This window comes from Acomys russatus, chromosome 3 (assembly GCF_903995435.1).
Source record: "Acomys russatus chromosome 3, mAcoRus1.1, whole genome shotgun sequence".
In the NCBI taxonomy this organism is placed as follows: Eukaryota; Metazoa; Chordata; class Mammalia; order Rodentia; family Muridae; genus Acomys; species Acomys russatus.
In genome coordinates this window covers 67186892-67206867 of record NC_067139.1, presented here as the reverse complement: position 1 = coordinate 67206867, position 19976 = coordinate 67186892, and the positions used below count along the sequence as shown (strand labels likewise).

The 19976-nt window shown below is 38.2% G+C and overlaps 1 protein-coding gene across 7 annotated transcripts in view; it reads left to right on the top strand.

Annotated features, from left to right (window-relative positions):
* The window catches only part of Nrg3 (neuregulin 3), a 1024516-nt gene that overhangs the window by 437255 nt on the left and 567285 nt on the right, over positions 1-19976 (top strand). For all 7 annotated transcript variants that reach the window (XM_051142204.1, XM_051142187.1, XM_051142174.1 and 4 more), the window contains exon 2: positions 11768-11897. In XM_051142204.1, the coding sequence (XP_050998161.1) occupies positions 11768-11897 (130 nt within the window). The remainder of the gene's footprint in view (positions 1-11767; positions 11898-19976) is intronic.

Below are 19976 nucleotides of genomic sequence, written 5' to 3'. Positions count from 1 at the left end.
GAAGTAAGAAAAGGGTTGGTTCTGATCACCATATCAAGCTCACTATAAGTTCATTTTTTTTTTCTCTTTAGTCATTTAGGTTTCAAAAAATCCAGTGACTTTTATGGTTTCGTTCAGTCCATCAGTGACTAGCAATGTTATATTGTAATTCTAGACATTCAAAAAAACCACCTGATCCCAGATACAGGGTCCAGTTCTGTTTGTCTTCTGCTTAAGATAAGACCCACACTGTCTTTAAGAAGGGGAACATGGCAGCTGAAACTTAGGCTGTTAAGGAAGGGAAAGAGAGCAGGTGCCTTATGGGAAGAGATTTGAAGAGCAATCTAATTGTCTCATAACCTGACTGCACATCCCCAAGACTTGTAGGTTGTCAAAATGATAAATGACTTAACGATTATGTGAATGCTGTCCTGTTTCAGATAACTTTGTTAGTATTTTAGGAATTAACACTATACTTTCCAAGTAATTTTTAATAACAATTTTCTTCCCTCTTCTCTCTCTTCAACTTCTTCCCCCCCCCCCTTCTTTTCCCTGTTTTCTACATGGAAATGCTCTATTTATTCATCTTTAGTGTTTTGACTTTCAGTGTATTTCTGGTGACCCTTTATGTCTTTTGATTCTAATATTTTATTTTATTTTATTTTATTTTTTTATTTTTTATTTTTTTTTTTTTTTTGGTTTTTCAAGACAGGGTTTCTCTGTGTAGCCATGGCGATTCTAATATTTTAAGTGTATGTTTGCATTTCCTCTCTTTGTATGAATTTCTCAGTGGCCTCTGCTGGCATTTATTTACCTTCTAGCAATATGCTGGGTGTCCTGGAGACCCAAGACATCTTGAAGATGAATGTCACATACTTAAGGAACTAGTGGTTGTTTAGAGGCTATCAGCGTGACTTTCACCGTGTTTGGTTGGTTGACTGGTTGATTTGGTTTGGTTTGGTTTGGTTTGTTTGGTTGGTTGGTTGGTTTTGTTTGTTTGGTTGGTTGGTTTGGTTTGGTTTGGTTTGGTTTGGTTTGTTTGTTTGGTTAGTTGGTTTTGTTTGGTTGGATTTTGCATGAAGCCAGAATAAATATTCACCAAGGTATCCTTTACTATTTCTTTTGGAGGTACCTTCTTTGCACCTTTTCTTCATGCTCTGATTTATAGATGAATTCCCATGACTGTTCCTACTTGTATGATACTAATGTAGATAGCAAAGGTGGAGGTCCTGGTGCCATGTAAACTGTAGTAGCCATGACCTCCCCATGCCCTGCACACTGAAGGGTGGAGTTCACATTTTTGAACATTTAGAGACTCAAATAGAGGTCATTACTATTCAGAGGCAAACTAAGATTTTTACATAAAGTGAATATGTTCATTTTTATGCTAACTTTTAGAGAGTGATGTCAGTGTTTAGACACTATTTCTAAGCCATAAGAGAATGAAAAGAATTTTTGAAGGAAAATAAATAGAGCTTCCTGGAATCTGCTACTTTCTGTTTTATTTTTGAACCCACCTACCTCTCCTACTCCCTAACAGTTCTCAGAGTGTTTCAGTATGTTCTTCAAATATGGGTGCTGGGTGATGAGTACATATAGATAAATTGGTTGCTGATACATTTACTTGCAAATCTATGAGACTATCTGACCCTAAATAAGTTCAACAACACTCATTAAAATGATCCTTTGAATAGTGAAATGTTCGTGTGAAATTTTATTTTTTATTGGTAAGTTATAAATTCCTTACATCTTTCAATTCTTTCTCTTGAAATGAAAGAAACATTTACATTGTATAAAAAACTTTGCTCCGATTGCAACATTGTTAGCCCATGTTGACTTCAATAATCTATTTTCTCAGTCCATCTAATTTGAATTCCTAAGACTGAATATGCTAATGACAGATGAAGACTATGAAACACCCTAAAGGTCACGTGCCTCATTAATTATATAAATTGATAGACTGGTAAGATAATACCATGATTATATTCTAGCTGGTAAATGATGTCTGAAGCAATCTCATTGTGAATACTTGTCCCCAAAGTCTCAGATGTCTGTTGCATTTTTCCAAAAATCAAAGAGTTAGCATCCGGAAAGCTAGTGGGCCATCGGACCTGGTAATTTCGAGGCACATAAATTAATTCTAGTTATACCTATCATGCCCATACCACAGGCTAAGTAGCTTTGATATCCTCTGTATATATAAATACATTTAAATTTTGAGAATTTTCCTGGATGAACAAGTATAATGATCATTATAAAAATGAAACTACATATTTTCACAAGCATCTAGCCCATCAAATAAAAACTAACCTCAACTCTTAGCCAGCCTCAGATACAGTCACATAAACACCCCCGCTGCCCATAGGATAAATAAGTATTGGTCCTGCCATCTTTCTTACACCACTTTGCCCACCACAGCGCCCTTCTGGGAAGACCAGCAGCTGGCTGTTTCAGGCAGCTATTCTGGTCCACCCAAACCAAACCAGGTTCCTGCCGCTGCCTCTCTGTTTTGGAGCTTTAAGCCTTCATTGTCTGTTGTTGTCAAAGCAGCTTCCAAAACTGCTAAATCCGGCCGGGACCTCCTTGTGGCCTGGCTCAGGGTTTGGAGCCCTGAACCCCCTTTGTTCCGGTGCTCTACCCTTTTCTGCCAGCAAACCAATGTAGCCCTGACCTTCTGGAGGAGTGTACACTTTGGTTAGGTGTTTGACAGGGCTGGGACTTCCTGGGAAAGTATCCAACAAGGCTCTGGCTCCCAGAGGATGCAGAATGGCACAAAAGCACTACCTAAGATCCACCCTCATTGTTTCCAACACAGGAAGTCTAGAATGGATCCTACGAAATCCCATGTCTAACACAGCTGCCTTCATGTGACACAAATAATTATGGTTTGAAAGCCACAGCCGGAGTAGCAAAGGCCTAAAGAATAAGTAGAAAAAGGAAGAGAAATAAACTCCTGGCTGTTAGGAAGCCACGTCATAAAGTATGTCAAGATGTGTTCCTTGAGTCCAGATGCAACCATATAAGAACAGTGAAGGGTGAGGCCAAAGACACAAGTTGTCAGGCTTCCTAGCTGTATTCGTCAAATGAGAAGAGGTAAACTTTAAGACAGAAAATCCATAGTGTTATCCAAAAATGACTGACCAATAATGGGTCTGAGTATGCTTTAGAAGTAATTTGATTACTTTTATTATGTAATTTATTCATATAAACTATGTTTATGTGAAAATATGTATCTAAGGCCGGCTAATTTAACTCTAGGTTAGATGACACAGTGTTGGCAAAAACCAAAGAGGGGAAGGGAAGGGGAGGATACGTGGCAGCAGGGACGTCAGTGAAAGGCTGGTCAGTCACCAAGGCCAATATAGTGGAGCCATTGAAACAAGATGATAAAACAAAAACTAAGCTGTCATCAGATTTAGAGTAAGTTGGGAGCATAGCATGGGAGTGTTTCAGTAACATGGTTTGAAAAGCAGAGACAGTTTCTGGGAAGAACAAATACAGAATGCAAGGGTTTCAATGATAATCACTCCTGGAAGCTCTTTGTATAAATAGATATTGGTAGAAGAATGAATGTTGGCTTTCATGATAAATTCTCCAATGATAAAATAAATTGACTTCCACCCAACATGCTATGCCCTAGGTAGGTTTATGTAAGCTGAAACAGAGGTAGTTTTCACTCCTGTCTCCCCTTTTCCTCCCTTTGCCACCAAGTTTGTGTTTCTTCCCTACCTTACTCTCTCCTTTCTTTTTTTAATCTTTCTTCATTAATTTTCAAAGAATCTCCCAGTATAGCCCAAGAGTGGCCTCAGATATATAAACTCACTGCCTCAGCATCAAGAATGTTGAGATTAAAGGTATGCTCCACCGTATGCAACAAAGGGAAAATAGTATAACATTTCTATTTCTAGCTGAAAGGTCGCAGGTATGCCATGCAAATTTGAAAGGGGGTCTTTTTGTCTTTGTTGTGAGAATTGGTGTCTTTAGAATATATCCAGTGCTTTCAATTCTCTCGGCAATCCTGTCACTCAATTGAACCTCAAAATGTTTTGGCCAGCATTCCCATTTTCCCTACACTAGCAAAGTGAACAATTGTCTGCTTTCTGACCAGAGGGGAAAAGAGCTATCTTTGCCTCTTGCCAGCTGAGAAATGGTGTGTTTTCCTTTCAAACAACACTGTATTAAATATTTTATAAATCAATCTCACACCAGTGTTTCTTCCTGGGTGGCAAATAAGTGGAAGAGTCCATGGGGAATTTCAATATATGGAGCAGATTTCATTTACACTGCTGCCCAGGTTGCCAGAGATAAAGACCATATGCAAATCGCTGCTCTCACCTGCAAGGTATTTTGAGAAGTTGAAGCCATTGGAATTGTTTCCTCAGCTCTTAACTCCCTTTAGAGAACTGTCAAGTGAGAGTTATCTGAGAGCAGAGGAAAACTTGAGAAGACTATCCTTTGCCAGTCAGGAGTGTGAAGGATTCATCTAGTCTCTCTGCACCATTACTTTTCTTCCTTAGGTGATCTTACTCCCTCCTAGGATTCCATTTCCTCTGACAGGTAAATCACACACATTTGACACAGGGTTCCAATGTCGATCTTCTGAGAAACCTTCAAAAACAGCTGCAGCCTGAACTGAGCTCTCTCCTTCTCTGACTATCTACTGCAATTATTATTTCTAACAGCCAACTTAACATTCTTATTCTTGCAACAGAAAGATGGGTTCCCACAGTGTATGCAGTATTGTGTTAGGAACATAGAGACCCTCCCTGAGTGACACTCAAGCTCAACTCAGTACTTAAAGGGAAAAGAAGCCATTTTCTTAGTCATTAATAAATTAACTTTCATTGCAAAATCCACAGGGATTCCTGTCTTCCAGCCATACATTTTCTTCCCATTTTGCTTTTAATGAATTAACTACCACGACTTCCCACAGTGCGTTTAATTACTGTGCCGATTACTTACTACATATGCTACGTGAAGGGGAAAGAATACAAAAATGAAAGAAGAAAAAGTTTTCTCCATGACTTCTGTCGGGAGAGAGCCCAAAACCCATAAAAATAAGAAAACATATTAAACTACATGGAACAAGTGCCAGATGAGTGGTCCAGATAATTGCACAGCCCCTGTGGCCACGTTCCCCAACAAGCAACCTGACTTCTGTCCCTGAGCTCCTGGCTTGTTGCCCTTAAGCTTGGAAGACTTTAGCACCTTTGTAAGCTTTTGCCCTTCCTCTGTCCTCTGTGGTCTTTTAAAATCTGTTCCTAATTTTTGTTTTCTTTTTATTTATTTCTTCACCTTTCTTTTCATCTAGTAGAGATTACCTTTTCTCGCCTTTCCTGAAATTCCTTGTGATTTTCCTAAATTTGAAATTGCTTTTTCTATCTCTTTGCTGTCATCACTGTTGTTGAAAGTGGGTCTCCTTAACATGTCCAGGCTGGTCTTGAATTTCTAGACTTCCTGCCTCAGCCTCCACAGAGCTGTGCTTGGGGACAAGTGGCTTGCAACACAGGATCCTACTCCTGAATTGATTTTAAGGTGCTTCTCTAGACTGAGCTTCTAAGTACTTAACTGTCTAGCTGTTTTATGAGTTGGATTTTTGTTGGTGTTTATTTTAGGTGCCTGTGTATATGTGTCTGCATGTATCTGTGAATACCACCTATGACTGGCATTTGGCATGGTTAGATAGGGCTATTGGATACATGGGTAGTGAAATCATATGAGGTTGACCTTCTGTGTGTCCTTTGGGAACCAAACACGGGTTTCCTTCAAGGGTATCAAGTGCTTTTAACCACAGAGCCTTGTATCTATCCAGCCCTTGAGTTTCTTTCTTAAGATGACAAAAGATGAGTTTACAAGTGTTCAAGCATAGACATAGGCACCATTCCACAAACATTTCCCATTTGCTCCGTTGTCAAACCATCCATGAAGTCAAAGGTCAGAGGGGGTATAAACCTACCCTTCCCGGGAGCTCTCAGTCCTGTCACAAATGATAGTCATAAAGTGATGGGAAGGGACAGAGCAGCAGCAAATAATGAGCCTCTGTCTAGTATGACTCTAAAAAAAACCCTTTAAAGGAAAATGTGAACTCATGCAAGTATTGATTTACCAAGACTTTCAGCCATGTAACAAAAGTCCATAAAAAAGTATAGCATCATTTCTTGTTAAAATTGTCAAATTGTACCTTTCTAAAAATAAATTTAATTAAATACATGCCAAAATTATAGCAGATACTTTATAGTCAGCTTAGTGTATTGAATTATCTTAATGGTGTTGCAATTTTAAAAACTATAAGTATGTCCCAAAAATATTGGCTAAGTGTATAGGTAAAAATACACATTACAGTGAACACTGATCTAACCCAAGGGTTTAAACTTTTCTTCCCATCTTTTACATTTTTTTTAATCCCATAGAATTTTTTTCTTGTTATGTATTCTTCTCACATATAATATGCCTTGACTACAGTCTTCCCTTGTTCCCTTCCTCCATGTCCTCACTACCACACACCTCTCCTCTTCTCCAGATCTACTGATCTTCCGTTTCTCCTCAGAAAAGATAAGGCTTCCCTGGGATATTGCCCAAACAAGGCATAAGAGATCCAACAGGATTAGCTGTAAGTCCTCCTATCAAGGCCAGATGAGGCAACTCAGCTGGAGAAACAGGGTCACATAAGCAGACAAAAGAGTCAGAAAACAGCTCTACTCCAACTGTTAGGCAAAACCTCCAAGTTAAACAACCAAAGCATGTATGCAGAAGACCTAGAATAGACTCCTACAGGCTTCCTGGTTGCTACTTCGGTCTCTGTGTGCCTCTCTGAGTCCTGCTTAGTTGATTCTGTAGGTCGTGTTCTTCTGGTATCCTTGCCCCTTCTGACTTCTACAATCCTTCATCCCGATATTCAGTGGGGTTTCCCAAGTTCTACCAAATGTTTGCCTGTGGGTCACTGTATCTGCTCCTATCAGCTGCTAGAGGAAGAATGGCCAGGATTCAGAAGCCGGATGCCTCAGACACCTAGAGTAGAACCAAACATGACTGACATAAAAAATATCAATGAAATGATTCCTACTGATATTCTGATATACTCATAGATAGGTGCCAAGGACTTAACTTTAAAGGACTGTAGTTTTATCTTTTCTGTGGTGCTACTTTATAACACAAATATAATATAATGAATTGTATTTGAAAGCTGATTTTTCTTTTATGTTCTATATAAGATTTTTAAAATTATTTCATGGTAAACATTAAACATGTATAAACAGGTATATATATATATATATATATATATATATATATATATATATATATATATAATTTTAGATGGTGTTATACATAATGTCTATTGTTTTATGTTAGGCTATATTTGATTATACATTTTAGAAAGTTTGACTAATGGTTACTTTGGCATTCTGTATGTTACCTATCTAACATAAGCTTAGGTATGTGGTTTTCAACTTTGCATAAGAGTCTGATTTTGCCACCAGCCAATCTACATTTTTGACATGATTATTTTCAGAGAAAGTCTCTACCTTATGTGGCATATGTCTTTTTAATTTAATTTTTAAAAATTTATTTATTTACTTTACATCCTAAACACACTCCTCTTTCTTCTCCTCCCGTTTCCACCCTCCCATCCTCTTACCCCTTCCCCCTTTCCCTTCTCCTCAGAAAAGGGGAGCACCCCATTACCAACCCACCTGGCACATTCAGTTGCATCAGGCCTAAGGTCATCCTCTTCCACTGAGGCCAGACAAGGCAGCCCAGGTAGGAGTAAGTGATCTAAAAGCAGGCAACCAATAGGCACATCCCCTGCTTTACTTGCTAGGGAACTCATATAAAGACCAAGTTGCCCATCAGTTACATATGTTTACATGCCAGTTCTTTGGTTGGTGCTTCAGTCTCTGTAAGCCTCCCATGGGGCCTAGGTTAGTTACCACTTTTGGTCTTCTTGTGGAGTGCTTTTCCCCTCCAGGTCTTTCTATCCTTCCCCCTACTCTTCCACAAGACTTCCTGAGCTCCACTTAACATTTGGATGTGGCTTTCAGCATCTGTTTAGCTCTGCTTTTGTGTAGGGCCTCTTGGAAGACAATTATGCTAGGCTCCTGTCTGCAAGCATAGCAGGGTATCATTAACAGTGTCAGGAGTTGGCTATCTCCTATACAGTGTGTCTCAAAGGTTGGGCTAGGCGTTGATTGGACATTCCCTTCAGTCTCTGCTCCATTTTTATTTCTGCATTTCTTGTAGTAGGGCAAATTTTGTGTTGAAGGTTTTGTAGGTGCGTTGATGCCCCCTTGCCTCCACTGGAAATCCTGCCTGACTATGAGGTAGCCACTTCAGCCTCCATGTCCCTTGCTGCTTAAATTCTCAGCTACAATCACCCCCATATCCTCCCAAGAGACTATCCTGTCACTGGTCTCCACATCATCCCAGAGACAGCCCCTTGGTTTCCCTTCATTCTCCCAGCCCTCCCATCTCTCACTACCCACTCTCTCCGTATAGGATCTCCTCCCTTGCTCTCATTCCCACACCCTCTCCCACCCAGATCCCACACTTTGATCACTTCTGATGTCTATTCTATTTCCCTTTCTCAGTGGGATTCAAGTATCCTCTCTTGGGCCCTCGTTGTTACTTAGCTTTTGGGGGTGATCTGTGGATTGTAGTATGTTTATCCTGTACTATATGGCTAAAAACCACTTATAAGTCAGTACATACCAAGTGTATCTCCATGGGTTTGGATGACGTCACTCAGGATGTTATTTTTTAGCTTCATCCGTTTGCCTTCAAATTTCATGATTTTTAATAGCTGAGTAGTATTCCATTGTGTAAATGTGAGACATTTTCTTTATCCATTCTTCACTTGAGGGGTATCTAGGCTGCTTCCAGTTTCTAGCTATTATAAGTAAAGCTGCTGTGAACATAGTTGAGCAAGTGTTCTTGTATGCTGGACCATCTTTTAGGTATATGTCCACGAGTCAGTCTTGAGGTAGAACTATATCCAGTTTTCTGAGAAAGTACCAGATTGATTTTCCAAAATGACCGTAGAAGTTTGCAATCCCACGAGCAATGGATGAGTGTCCCCTTTGTTCCACATCCTTGCTAGCATGTGCTGTCCCTTGAGTTTTTTTGTTTGTTTGTTTGTTTGTTTGTTTGTTTTTAATCTTAGCCATTCTGATGGCATACGTCCAAATCTCCTCCCATGTCTTTGATGTTACAGGGAGTAGGACAATGTGGACATTACACTGCAAAATGCTTGGATAAATGCTGAGATTTTCAAATCACTGATGATTTTATTTGATTTACTCACAGGAATATCAAATCTAGCACTCTGCCATGCTTCATCACACGGAGCTTTACAAAACAATCACAGCATTCATTTGGAATCATATTGCAAGTATTTTAAATTAATTCTGTGATTCTCCAAGCTGTGGGTATAGATGCCTCAAGTACATGCGAAGTCAGCGTTCACTACTTCTCACACCCAGGTCTTTTTCAGAGCCACTTCCTGGAGTCTCTGATTCTCTGTAATGTGCTGACAGATGATTCCCACTGTGACAGCAATGTAGTTGGTGGAATTGGATGGGAACCCCAGGAGACAGCAATTGTCAGATGGAAATTAATTGGTTGTAATTGCTTTACCATTGTATTGTACTTCGAGTCTGTAGCCTGTTAAAACCACTGATTATAAAAATAAGGATCTTACTTTTTCTGCTGTAGGTTATGTTAATGAAAAGCTGCTCTTAGAGAAATGATCAGTGGATAACAATCAATGGATAATAAGAAATTAAAAAAGAAGTTAAGTAGCCAATCATGAATTAATAGCATACTTCAGTAGTTGGGAAAGCCATCAACAGTGCAGTGCTTTATACTGAATTTTCTGCTTGGAGATCCTGAATATCAACTATGTACCAGAGAAAGCAAGATGAATTCTGTCTGGCTACGTGGCACATACTGCCCAAAATAACAGATCATTGCAGTAAGGGGGATTTAGAAAACAATATGTGTTTTTGTTTGTTTGTTTGTTTTGTTTGTTTGTTTGTTAGAGCCTTTACCTTCTTGGAAGTCTTAACAGGAAGGTATCTTGAAAGAGAAAACAGTTCCATTGTGGTGAAAAGGGACATGAAAGGTCCTTTTTTTATTGTCCATGTATAACTTATGAGTGAGGACTCTGAAGTCATTGTATTGAAATATACATCACCACTATAATGTACCAAAACTATTCCATCTTTTTAAGTCATGTCTATGTCTTCTTGTTCTTAGAGATACATCAACTATTGGTAGCAGTAGAATGAGGTCATTAATGACCTTATCTTTTACTCATACCATTTGATTGGTGTTTGATATTAGGGAGGTCACATGTACTGCCTATATTTTACCAAGTACTAGTTCTGATTAGGGCTCACCATATCAGGGTAGGTCATGGAATTAAGGAACGGGTGGATTTGGGAGTGAAACTCTGTAGGTCAAATCATTGTGACTTACCTACTTCTATGAAAAAAGGAATTTAACCATATTGAACACTAAATAATGTATTCATTTTCACTTTTAAACAGCGTATTTTTCTTGGCAGTTGCAGTTAGTTCTTCAATTGCTTAGAATTCTGCAACTAGAAAGCATGTCTATATGAGGGAGTGGAGCCATTATGTATTTAGGATATATTTATAGTTCCTTTATGTTTCAGATCCAGTTAGGTACCTATAGCTTAGTGAAAATACGAGTAACTAAGGTTTAAAAGTACACATTTAAAGGAATGCTGAAAATCATATATTCCATGATTCTTCTTCACATGTAACTATATTTCATATTTAGAACATTGCAATATTAATTTCATAATGACTTAAGAATGTGAAAGAATAACTAACAGCTATTAGGCTATTATAGCTATAAGCGAAGCACCCCCAAAATGATATGCATCTCCACATAACTGTCAGTATATACACTGATTAAATATTTAACAATATTTGACAGTGCTAAAGGACATGAGTGTCATATTGTTTCAGTCCTCCATAAGGCATATTGGTTAAAACAGAAATAAACCAATGTGGTTGTAGCAGCATGTTTGACTTGACCGCTCAGCTCTTCTTGTTTCATGTGCACATGGCTTTCCCTGGGGCGACTTTATTGTTAAAATGCAGTTAGCAGAGTGTCATTGGGAGATTGGTCCTCATACACATGTATTGGATTCTGCCTGGATGTTCAAGCTTTTACCTATGTTGCAGTGTTTACACCTCCTGTGCATTAATTCCCTCCTATATAATTTAACTCATACCCAGGACTTATGATGCAGAGGGTAATACAAATGTTGTTTAAATAGATGCAATTGACTCTAGGTAATAGTGGTGAGGAGAAAAAGATGAACAGACACAATTTAATTTTGTTTCTAGTACTGGGGATTGAATCCAGGGCTTTGAAAAGCTAAGAGTGTTTTAGTTATTTCACCCTTTGCTTTTTCGTTGTTGTTGCAATGCTATACGCCTTGGCCTATCTTTGAGTTCTGTATGTAGCCCAGGTTTTCCTTGAACTCACAGTTCTCCAGCCTCCTCCTATGGAATGCTGGCAATACAGATAAGCTTCTTTATGCCCAGTTGCAAGTTATTTGTCCTGAATACTTTTCATCTATAGTTAATTGAATCTGAAGATACAGAGCCCCTAAATGGAGGGTTGACTATAAGACTGTCTACAGTCTCCACAGTTATTTCTTGTACATAGCCATGGACTCACAAGTCTGGCTAATGATGGAAGTGGTGTGTGTTAGAATACATGTCAAAAGCATGTCCCTCTTTTCTCTCCTCTTCAGATACTACAACATACTCCACTGAAAGATCTGAGCACTTCAAACCCTGTCGAGACAAGGACCTGGCGTATTGTCTCAATGATGGTGAATGCTTTGTGATTGAGACCCTCACAGGATCCCATAAGCATTGTCGGTAAGCCCCTGCAGCAAATACTTTAAGTTTAGACCTTCTTGAGGACCGGAGGAGGGGTGTAGTAGTCAGCCTCGAAAATAAAGTGTCTGGATGCGTCCAGGGATGCTGTTTCATTGAGAATAGATAGAGAAAGGAACAAGGCTCATATCTTGTTCTAGTTTGAGGAAGAAAGAGTAGAAATAAGGTAGATGTGGCTGTGTTTTGCCTAACAAGTCAAAGAAGATTTACTTCCTATCTGCTAATTTAATGGTGGTGACTATTTATTCTCTAAAGCCTGTATTAATGACATGAGACCCATGTTTGTACCCTAGCACTGAGAAATAATCCTTCCTTGCAAATCTGCGAGCTTCAGTAAGAGACATAAACTGCTCATCTTAGACAGAGAATCTTGGTGTTTAATGTGAAACAACCCCCAGAGGCTGTACCTGTATCCAGAGAGATGCGTATTTTATTATGATTTTGCCTGCACTTATTAATTTTATACTTTTTAAAAAACACCTGCAATGGGGAACTGCTCTCCAGCAAGATGTTGTAAATGAAATGATCATCCTGCTAGAGCCTAGGCAGAGAAGCACTTAAGGGAAATTCCCAGTAGATTTAGGAAGGTGTTTAATTGGTTTTCTGAGACACCAAGTTATATAACTGCTAAAAATACAAGCAAGGGGAGATAAACAGTGCACTCCCAGACACTGCCACTTTAAGACTCAATAGAAGAATCAAATTAGCATTCAAAAGATATTTCCCACCATGCCTTTATTTCCAGCACTACCCTGGTAATTTGTTTTTCCTTGCAATTGTACATGCTTCAGTGACCATATGTATCCACAACCCTTCCCTTTCCTTTATTTACTCTTCTCATATGACACAGTTATTAAATTAATTATGCTGAATCATGAAGCATGTAAAATTGTGACTCTTTTCTCTCTATTGCTTTATAAAACTTTATTCCCATGTTGTTTTATTAAGATGATTCAGAGAAATGTATCTTTTAGTTGGGGGTGGTGAATATGACAGCAAATATGGCTCGGTCTGTGAACAACTGTGCATCTGGGAGGCAGATGTGTGGCTACTGTGGGCAGAGATATAGATGTGAAAGAACTGATCTATACCAGTACAAGGTGTCTGCCCTGTGTCAGAACGAATAGAGAGCAGTGGCTTTTTTTTCTCACCCGGGACATGCAGCTTCAGTGTTGCCTTTTTAGTTACACGCCGCCTTCCCTGTCTTCTGAGTTTACCCCAGCTGCAAAGTTTTCATTTCATTTCTACCTTGGAGAAACCTAGTGAGGAATGAGGGGGAAGGAGGAATGGTTCAATCCCACACTTTTCCTGTATTTGTTATGCCCCTGAAAATGCTGGTACGTAGCATACAAGTAACTTTATTCTCTACAGGGGAGATATATGGATGTCCTTTTCAGAGCCTGGTGTGTGTCCAATGTCTTTTAGTCACTCCGCTACGTATTAAACTTAACTGAGTCCACATGATGAGGTCGTGGTGTGGAAATTAGTGCTAGGGTTGGTGCCATGGTCTGTTACTAGATATTCATATGCTGGAAGTGTATTCCTCAGTGTGCTGATATTGAGCTGGTGACTTCGAAGAGTCAGGGACTGGTAACTAGGCAACATTGTCTCCCAAGAGTGTGTCAAATTCAGTAAGGGAGGATAAGTTTCCCAAGGAGCCATTGTTATGAATAACCATCACCCAACTTCTTCCCTTCCTCTTGACTACTGTCATGTGTGCACGCTTTTAGCTATGCCCTGCTCCTTCTTTTCTCTACCACAGTGTGATACAGTATCACTAAGATACTGGCATCAGGTTGTCTGTGTCTCGGGTCACCAAAATAATAAGCCAAATTCAGTTCCTTATTTTGCAGTTTATTTATCCCCACATCTCTTGTTATAGTAATAGCAATTTTAAAAAAGGGATAGTCAATTAAAGCTGACTTCCTCGTCTGCTGAAGAAGAGATGAATTAAAGGAGTCAGCTAATAGGGCAACTTTCTTTGATGGTGTTTTAAAAGGAAGATGGTTCAGATCTTCCCCGAGCCATGTATGCCTTTATGAGTCATCTGTTCTAAAACTGAGTATACAGAAAAGAACAGAATGATTCAAAGCCTTTTGAAACATATGGTCTCACTAATTCCTTAAGTTTGTGATCATATTAGTCTTCATTTAATTATTTTTATTTTAGGCATATTAATTGGGCAAATCATTGAGGTGTGTCCATATCTGCATACATTATTCTACTATCACGTCCAGTCTTTTAGACAGGTCCTACCCACTTTACTCTCCAGCATCCCTCCCTATTCTTACATATCTCTTCATTTTGTTCTGTGTTCTTCCTCATCTTTCCTGTCTCTACTGTCCATTACTTGATTCCATATTTCTCTGGTGTATTAATTTTCTATACTGCCAAGGTTAAGTACAGCATACCACTTAGTTTAACAGCTAAAATTTATTTTCTCCCACATCAGGCAGATTAGAGGTCAATGAATGAGGAGACACTGACCATGTAGGACATCTTCTTCCTCTGTCTTCTCGTTGTGTTTCTTCTGTGGATGTCTGAGTCCAGATTTCTTCTTCTTTCACAGACACCAGTTATAGTAGATTACATTTCACTTCGTGACTTTGCTAACTTCAGTCTGGTTTGGAAAATAATGCGGGATTGTTTGCCTCATAAACTTAAGTCCTAGAAACTTAACCCAAGTTGGCCCTGAGGTTGCCAGAAAAACCAAACAAGTAAGCAAACATAATCCCTCAGTGAAAAAGATTTCCACAAGGATGCTCACACTCTGAGACATTGGAAATTTTTCACAAGGATGTTCACACTCTGAGACATTGGAAATTAATTGCTCACCACAGAAACTTATTGAAACCTGGCTTAGCTCATAACAACAGGCCTCACATTGAGAAGGAATCTTCTCTTTCTGTATAAATACATGTGCATATCTAAATTTTGTGTCTCATACAGTCATGGCTCAACTAGAAGAACGTGTAATACTTGGGTCATATTTCTTGCATATTCTTGTTCAGACAACCTGTTATTTAGCATAGACTGACAACATAGCTAATCATGACAAAAGACCAGCCTCATACAGAATTGGAAGTCAAGTTTGTTAATAGACACATATCCTATAAATCTCTTACTGGTGAGTATGAATAAGTCACACATCACACATGCCTGCTATTTATCTCCAAGGCCTTGCTATGAATATCACATGTCACACTTGCCTGCTATCCATCTCCCAAGATTTGCTATGAATAATAGGCACACATTTGTTCGTGCATCAACCAGTCTTTAAATTTCTGAAGCAGCGTTTAATAATATGCTATTTTTTGTTGCACTCTACTTAAGTAGTATATTTCATTCATCTTTCCCCATTTGGTAAATGTTTATTGAACATTCTCTATCTCCAAAGTACTATTGAATAAAAAATACAGAAATGAATTTAAGAATTAAATTTTACTTCACTTTGTAATGTGTTGGCAGAAGTAGGATGTTTCATCCTTAGAAAACTGTTTCATACTTAGAAAATATCAGAAATAATGTGAAGTGCTGGAAGGTGACTGATGTGACACAGTTGGCGTCTTTAGGATGTATTACTGACTGAAAAATGTTTCAAGTAAAATAAATCCTTATTTGATGCATTTGTACAGCAGTTACATGTATGAATTTACTACTATAATTTTCAGTTACAAAATACTATGTACATCAACATCTGAGATTAATTATGATGATGCTTTCTTAAATTTTTTTTAAAAAATTGCAGTGACGAAAGGATCTGCATCAACTTTTTTTTCCATGATGTGAGAAGCGACTATTCTCTTTCACAGCCCTCTTTCCTTGATTACAAAGAACTAGTAACAAAGTTTGCAGTACATATTCAAAATATACTTCAAACAGCCCAAGTGTTCATTCAGAGCTTGGTGCAGTGATACAACCTGAAATGCCGGTGCTGTAATCCCAACGCTCCAGAGGCAGCAGCAGAAATATCTCTGTGAGTTCTAGGTCAGCCCCCCCCCCCATAGCCAGCTCTAGGCCATCCAAGGCTAGGCAGCGAGACTGTATCAAAAGTAAACAAAACCAAAACCAAAACTCTACCAAACAAAAAAGTGATCAATGGAGGACAGAGTGAGGAAGGGTCATCATGATTATTTTGTTATATTTCTCATTGTTTATCAATTTTGTAAGGCTTTTAGGGAGCACTGAAATATTAATGTGTATAAAATAGAATTATTAAATGTAAAAAAAACCCATAATATCCTAAAGTAGTTTGTCAGGAGGATTTTAAAGCAAAATATGTAAGTAGGTAAATACAGTTGATTTTTAAATTAAATTATGTTATGAACTCAGATATTATCCACAAACTAATTAATGAGAAGAGCCCCATTGTTTTGTGAGTGATCCTGTAAAACAAGGGTGGGAGCCAGAAAAACAGGAGGAACTGACTACACAATAAAGATATCTTCAGCAAGCAAATCCAAAGCATATATTTTCCCATACTTCATATATAAAAGGTTATTATCTGTGATGACAAAGGTTAACATAAAAATAAGTAAATGAAGCCTAAGGCAAGTAAAGAACTTGCACATTTAGTCATGTCAACAACCAAAGGGACATTTTAAATAAAAGAGAAATAATGAGACAAAAAAAATGAAGGATAACATTACTTTGGATCTGAGCATTTTTTAAACCTAAATATCATATCAGAAAAAAAATCCTAAAAGATACGAAAGAACTGACCAGCTAATACTGCAAAACTTTAACAGCTGTGAGATGTTACATAGTGTGTATGGTTGAGAATAAATCCAATCCAATCAGGAGAATGGGGGACGAGGCAGAACATAGTGTTTCCCTTAAGAGGAACTCAGGTAAGGAGAACACAGGAAGCACCCCACCTAAGGCAACAAGAAATGAAAGGTCTCTGTTCCTTTGGGAGGGGTGGGCATTGCTTGATTTTAACCTATATTTATGATTATTAAGAGTAAGTTCTCTGTTTATATGTAGTCTTAAAGTTTTCCCAAAGGTATACATGTTGTTAAGCATGTACTTTATTTTTTGCAAAACATGTTTCTGTACATCCAAAAGTCACTATTTCTAAGAACCTACCATATAGAATTTTACTTGATGAGTTATATTTAGGAATGTTCTTCGGTATTTTGTTATTGCCAAAAGAAAGAAACTACTAAGATCTTGGTTTAAATAAGCATCAACATTTCAAAGTATCTGCTCAGTGACTGAATATCCAAATGGTTTGAGAGAGTAGGAGTGGTCATTTTATCATGCTGTAAGTGAAAACTAGAATATAAGATAAAGCTGAACAAATTATATTGTGTTTTGTAATTATTTTCTTCTTTAAACTGTATCTATTCTTTTTTTACAATTTTTATTAAATGTTTTACATATACATTTATATTATATAACACATAAATGTAAGTGTTATATAATACATATATACATATATAATATAAACTACATTCATCAAGAGGAACCAAGAAACAATGAGAAATTATATATATATGTTACATTCATAGTGTTTAGGCTATTTGTATTTAACAACCTTGAAGAAAACATCTTTCCTATATTGGTGAGTCTAAAATTCTGAATGTAAATCAATATCTATCATATCTCATCCTTATCAACTTAAAACATCTATGTAGACCTTAAAACATCTTAGCCCCTAAACAATAAAACTTTGAAACTATCTGGTCTTCAACTGCATCAAAGACTTGAAAAAGAATAAAGTTAATTACCTGAGTACACAGGGAGTGCAGGTTGACAGCGTTCCAAATGAGAAGATGGCAGAGAAAGTTTGCTGCCTGAACAGTCACCCAAAAGTTTCTATAACGTTAGAGCGTCATCTCAACCTTCTGGCACAATATATCTGACGGACATATTTGTGAGGCAGGAACTATTGAGGACATGCATGCCCACTCTTGGCAGAGTTTGACTCTGCCTGCATCCACTCTTGCCCATTTTGAGGCATAATTCTGTCTGTGGTAGAAATGAGGACATTTTGTCCAGTGGCTTGTTTGTCACATTTGAAGCCATCTCCATAAGGAGACTCTGATGCTCATCATCTTCTGTGAGGTAGGCTGGGTGTTTCCAGGAGTTAACCTGTCTCATTGTAAACATCTCTTTGAAATAATAAAAACATATTTAAATGCCATATTCTGTATGTCTCTGAGTTTATGAAGACATTATCTAACTATTTTACCTTATCTTTCTATAGAATCATATATATCTGTTACATCTAGGATATATATTCTTCTGATAAAAATAGACTAGTAATTTATATGACCACAATTTGATCAACTAACAATTAACTTGTATAACTTACTTATCCTAACAGCCTACAATAGCACATTCAAAGTATTGGAAGTAAACCTTCCAATATATTATAATTGAATTGCATGGGTATAATACCGCTTATTAGAGTAGAAATATATATATATACATATATATATATATATATATGTATATATATGTATATATGTATATATATACATATACACATATATATTATATATAGTGTGTGAAGAATAATCTTAAATTTGAATAATGTACCAATGTATCAAAATTAAACTTATTTTGCATCTATATACAAAATTCTATACCAGTGAATTAAAACTAACCTTGTGAGTAACAATTAAGGCATTAATTTCAAGAGTAGATTCACTAATCTTTACCAGACTCAGCTCTTCATATTTGCTCTGTGTCCCAATAGACCTGCTGGTAGGCAGCTAGGGGCCTGAGAGGGATCTGAACCCAAAGCTGCTGGGGTACTCCACAGGGCTTCTCGAGATGGCAGGGCTCTGTTTATCTGCTGTGTGTCCCAGGTGGGCTAGGCTGGTAAGCTTCTGGTGGGAAGAGAGAGATCCGTGCCTAATGCTGCTCAAGGAATGACAACTAATTTGAAGTGGGCCTGTCCAGGTTTCTCCTCTACTCTGTGACCTTGGTGGGCCAGGCCAATAAGCGATCCGAGCCCAAAGCTGCTCACGGGGTGGCTGCTAATGCAGATTGTGGCCTGCACAGGTCTACGTTCAGCCTGTCTGCTCTGTGTCCTAGCTGCCTCAAGCTAGTAGGCTTCAGACGGGCAGGGAGCGATCCAAGCCAGAAGCTGCTCCCAGGATGGCAGCCAACGTGGATTGTGGGCGGCACTAGTACACAGTTCTGCCTGTCTGCTCTGTGGTCCAGATTAGGTAAGCAGCAGGCGGGCAGTGAGAGCCCAAAGCTGCGTGAGTGTCTTACAGTCTTTGTCAAGATGGCGGCTAGTGTGGACTGTCCGCCTGGACTTTTCTGTGGTTAGCATGGTGGCCATGGTCTATAGCCACCTATGCTCCACAAAATGTGGATCCTTCTCACCTGGGAATAAACAGCACTGGTGTTTTGTAGCTCCCAGTTTGGTCTTTAGGTTGCTGTGCAGTCCTAGCTGTCCTCCTTGATCAGAAGTGGTGTGTGATTGGCCCAGCCATCTTGGATCTCTGTATACATTTTCTAAGACATCTCTCTCCATATTACACATATTTACTTCATTTAACACTTGGCCTAAGACATGGAGTACTGCTTCTGGCCTTCCCATTAAGAGAAATAGAGAGGTTCTTTGTCTCCACTAAGTCAATGTCATATATTTCACTATTATTAGGCAGATAGCAGAATTTTTAATTAAGCACATTCAGATTAAACCTATATTAGATCTCTTTGAATGTGCCTGCTTCTTCTTAATAATAATTCACAGGTAGTCTTTATATCCGTTTTTTGAGGGCCTGAGAAGTAGATTTAGTATTAGAAAGACATATCTTAAAGGAAATTAAGAAGAGAAGGGAGGGAATGCATCTCCAGACATATCTTAAATTAAGATATTTTAAACAGAAGTTAGGTATCCCAGCATCTATTTATTTCCAGGAAATATCTAGAAAACATAAGCACATAAGAAGTGGCATCTATAAGCATTTTATCAGTGTGAGGGAGATAGCTGTTATCACTAAGATTGCTAGACATCTGACGGGGGCTAATGTGGCCAAAAGCCAAATTTGCTTTCAAAGGCTGTGGCTCTAAAAAATTGAAACTCCTTAAAAGTTC